Raw genomic sequence first — 5,136 nt, forward strand, 5'->3', positions numbered from 1 at the left:
CTGGCAGCTGGTGTGAGCTGCCAAGAGCCGCCATGAGCGGCCGTCCAAAGGCCAGCAACCGATCTGCCTCACCCGGGGAAGAGCGCAATGATAATACCAATATGAGCCAGTGAAGCGACGTCCTCCACAACTAGACTGAAGAACAAAAGGACAGCAACTTGTCTGTTCCCCTTCCCTCAATTCCCCAGCGTGTTCCCATTCCCCAATTCCCCAATAAAAATCTTTAAAAAATAATAATAAAATGCATCATCTAGGCAAATTTTAACACATCAGTAGTACTAGAAGCCCATGGTTCTAGTCCTGGCACTGTTTCCAATTCACTGTTTAATTTACCTCTGTATCTTGGTTTCTGACACTATTGTACTTAAAAATCCCTACTTCACAGAAATCACATTACATTAAATAAAAAACTAAACAAGAAAATAAAGATGCTAAGTTGTTTTTATTGACATTTCAATGCTAATAAAAATGGTGAAAAGATTCTGACTTGTTCAAGTTTACAGTATGTACATGTTTTCTGAGTTAATTATTTTACAAATGCACCATAAATTCACAATAACTACAATGTACTGCTTTTTAATTCTCTTGTGTAGGATACCTTGTTTCTACAGAGAAAGGCCAGCAGAGTGCACCACTGTTCCTGTTTACCTCCTCCTCCAATAACAGGGGCTCTTTCATAACCAAGGACATTAACAAATCTTGCTGCTTGCCTTGGAGTATCCAGAAGCCGCCCAGCTCGAAGTGGTTTAACATAGGAGCAGACTGGTCTATTTATCCCATTTTCATCCTAGAGGAAGAGGGGAAAAACAATATTTGTAATGACAGATTAATCATTTCCAATTTTAACACCTTTTCTTAGAATACTTCAATGTGAGATAAAATAATTCTGGATATCACTTACTAAGCATTTACCTTATATCTAGCAGTAGGCTGCTGAGTGCTATACATAGTTTCTCTTTTATTGTAATCTTCAAAATATTTCCATTACTTTCATTTCATAGGTAAAGTAACTGAAGCTACAGCCATTATGCAACAGGGCCAGGATTCAAAACTTGAGCTAATTCCAAAGCCTTGGAGAGTAAGAACTTGAACTAGCAATCCTACTCCTGGATATATACTCAAAGTAATTGAAATCAGTATCTCAAAAGAGATATTTGCACACCCAGGTTCACTGCAGCAATAGCCAAGATATGGAAACAACCAAAATGTCCTTCAATGGAAAAATGGATAAAGAAAATGTGGTATACATATACAATGGAATATTATTCATCCATAACAATGCAAGAGATCCTGCCATTTGCAACAACATGTATGAACCTGAGGGCATTATGTTAAGTGAAATAAACTGGACAGAGACACAAATACTGCATGGTATCAATTATACGTGGAATCTTTATTTTTTTAAAAAGTTGATTTCATAGAAACAGAGAATAGAATGGTAGTTGCCAGGAGCTGAGGTAATAGGGGGAACAGAGTGATATACTCGTAGGTCAAAAAAATACAAATTTTCAGGCACAGCCAGTTAGCTCAGTTGTTTAATTAAAGCACAGTGCTCACAACACCAAGGTTGCCAATTCGATCTCCAAATGGGCCACTGAGCTGCACCCTCCACAACTAAATAGACTGAAACTACTACTTGACTTGGAGTTGATGAGTCCTGGAAAAACACAGTTCCCCAATTAAAAAAAAAAAGATACAAATTTTCAGTTATAAGAAGAATTAAGTTCTGAGGATCTGACGTACAGCATGGTGACTATCGTTACAATACAGTATTGTAAACTTGAAAGTTGCAGGGAATAAATCTTAAGCATTTTCACCACACAAAAAGAGTTGACATGTGAGATGATGATGGATAAAGATGTTCATTATCTTGATCTTGGTAATCATTCCACAATATATATGTATATCAAATCATCACACTGTACACTTAAAATATATACAATATATTTGTCATTTACTCAATAAAGTTTAAAAAAAAAAAGAACTCCTCTAAGAAAAGGATAGGTAGGTGGGTGGGAGATAGAAAGGGGATCTAAGTCAAAGTATTCTTTCATATTATCATACAGAATTTAGTAATATATATTCAGACAGAACAAATAACCTTTCTGATTAGCTAATAAAACAATGATCAGAGCTCATTTTTAATCTGTTTTCATTACACTTGGAGATCCACAGGAAACAATTATTTGTTAGCTAAGTCAATTAAAAGCAGACTTTTGAAAAGTATTTTAGGAAAACATCTGACATTTTGTTTTGTTTTGTTTTACAGCCTCTAAGTCATTATTTATTGATTTATAGAGCACCCATCACATGATAGAGGTGCTTTACAATAAACATCACAACAGAACTCACAGTTAAATACAATCAACAAACTACAGAACTAAAAAAATAAAACAAAACTGGAATGAAGCAACATTATGTCAAACATTTGACATTTTAAGTACAGGATGTATCCTAGCACTTGAACTGAATAACTACAGTGCATACAAGAGCCTCTGATGACTGTCCACCGCTGTGCTTTTAGAGTTAATATTACCAAAGCCCTTATTTCCCTTAACTTCAGGGTTATTAAGATGACAAAGTCAAAGGGCCACTTTCTATTCAAAGTTAAGAGAGGATTTTTAACACACTCTATTATGGCAAGGTTCCTCAGAAATAAGACCTAACTCAGCCAACAGAAACACCACCTGTGTGAAATATCAGACCCACTGGTGTCTTACACCACCACAAAAACATCACTTCTCCAGTACAATCCCATATAACTTAGCAAGAAAAATAACTCAGCTATTATTTATATTTGATTATACTGAGAAAGATCAGGAATTTTTATATGCTGAGTAAAATAACTATTATGATTTCCACTCATACCTATGGTTCTCAACTCTAAAAGGCACTGATTTCTTTCCCTGTCCTCTCCCACCCCACTCACTCGAACATCTTCATGCTGATCTCTTACCCTATGCTATTCTAGAAATCAGAAACAGAGACAAAATGAAGGGATCAGCTAGAACTCAAATAGAATGAAGAACTAAGGACAGGTAAGGAAACTAAGGAACAAAGAAAGGAGAAGGAAGGAGAATTAGGCATAGAGTGCTTTAGGCACTGGTTTTTGTTTTTTTAAACATTGAAGGGGATTGATTGGATTGTAGAACTAGTAAGTCCAGAAGCAAATTAGGCTCCATTCAGGGCTCTGGATCCTTTTCTCGGTGAATCTCCAGACAGGCACTTATTTTGAAAACAGAAAATCATGATGCTTTTGAAGGGAATTAGAAAACTATTATTTGGATTTCTTTTACATTAACTCAGCATTACTAATAATCTAGTATACTCTAAGAATATTAGGTCCTGAAATCACAATCTGAAAAGGGCAGCCTCAATCCTCAAGTGATTTATAACATTTTCTTAAAGCTTAATGATCTTAAAGGTCAATTTCTATAACTTATTTTTAAATTTCTTGCACAGAAAGCGTAAAAGCTATCATTACGTGAATTACTGCTGTACTATAGCAAAACCAGCTAGCGAGGGAGAAAAAAACAATAGATTAAGACTAACGATGCTGGGGAGTCTACAGATGTTTGGTTAGGATAAAGGGATTCAGTTCCTGTGTGAGCCAGTTTATCCTATTCTGGTTTATTTCTTTTAAAAGATTTTATTGGGGAATTGGGGGAGGAAACAGCATTGGGAAATCGGGGAAAGGGAACAGACAAGTTGCTGTCCTTTTGTTCTTCAGTCTAGTTGTGGAGGACGTCGCTTCACTGGCCCATGTTGGTGTTATCATTGCNAAAAAAAAAAAACTTTATACAGTCATTAAAAGATGGAGATTATAAAAATTGTAGCAACGCATGGGAAAATGTTCAAAGCATAATGCTTAATTATGAGAGGACACAAAATTTTATTTATACCTTAATTATAATTATGGAAAAAATGATACATAACAGGAGAAAACATAAAAAGACATAATAAATTGATAACAGAATTATGGGTGAAATTTCAACTTCACTGTTGTAATGCTGCTATTTGTACAAGAAAAATATTTTAAATAATTTTCAAGTTTCTAATTTAAGATGTGCTTTCTCTGTAATCAAACTTAGGTAAAATAAAATAGTGAATCAAAGGAGTGATTATTTGCTTTACAAAAGAATTATTTACATAATAATTTTAAATATGCACTATTCCTACTATGTTAGAAATAAAGTTTAAATCCTCCTGAGAATATCATGCTAAGTGAAATAAATCATATGGAAAAGGATAAAAACCATGATTCATTCATACACAGGATATAAAACAAAAAGCAACAACAAATAAAACAAACTTATAGATGTACACAACAGAGTGGTGGTTACCAGAGGGGTAGAGAAGTGGGGGAGGACGAGGAGGGTAAAGAGGGTCAAATACATAGTGACAGAAGGACACGAGACTTTGGGTGGTGAACGTACAATGGAGTTATATTATAAATTTGTACATCTAAAATGTATGTAATGTTAACCATTGTTACCCTCAATAAATTTAATTTTTAAAAAAGTTTAAATATATACACACAATTTTTGGGAACTATAGCTTGGGATTAAGTCAAAATAATTTTGATAAGAAAGGTTTTACTATTTTCAATTATCTTTAAGATAAAATCTTTCTAATTCACAAATCAACCTCTAATCTCTAATCTAGTTTCTTCCACTGTATGAGCTTTGCCTTGTGAATACCCAGATTATTTACACAACTTCAGACTAAACAAAATTATGTCCAAACGATAATACATTAAATAAATTTCTTGTTTTCTGCTCTGTTTCAACAGAACTGGAATGCTAAACATGGTCTGACTTGTTTTTGTCTATCAACGTTTTTAGAACACAGAAGATTAGAAAATACCCCATAATCTATAAAATTAGTTTAATGAAATCAATTCAAGTTTAACATCAATAAATTTATACAAATTTTATATACTTATATTTCATGAATCAAAACACCAATGAATCCAAGATTTTTTTCCATATTTTTTGTACTACCATTTTCTTTAAAAAAAAAAAAAAAAAATGGGCCAGCTGAGTGGCACGTTAGTTAAGAGCTGGCTTGGGACGCCAGAGGGCCCCAGTTCAGATCCCACATATGAGGGCCAGTGACGCTGCCCTCTACAGCTAA

The 5,136-nt window shown here is 34.2% G+C and overlaps 1 protein-coding gene across 1 annotated transcript in view; it reads right to left on the reverse strand.

The window, feature by feature from the left end:
• Positions 1-5,136, reverse strand: part of CEP76 (centrosomal protein 76) — a 33,032-nt gene that overhangs the window by 14,382 nt on the left and 13,514 nt on the right. Inside the window, exon 8 of the mRNA XM_019668225.1 lies at positions 599-787. Within this exon, the coding sequence (XP_019523770.1) occupies positions 599-787 (189 nt within the window). The remainder of the gene's footprint in view (positions 1-598; positions 788-5,136) is intronic.

This window comes from Hipposideros armiger, unplaced genomic scaffold (genome assembly GCF_001890085.2).
Source record: "Hipposideros armiger isolate ML-2016 unplaced genomic scaffold, ASM189008v1 scaffold_522, whole genome shotgun sequence".
Lineage (NCBI taxonomy): Eukaryota > Metazoa > Chordata > Mammalia > Chiroptera > Hipposideridae > Hipposideros > Hipposideros armiger.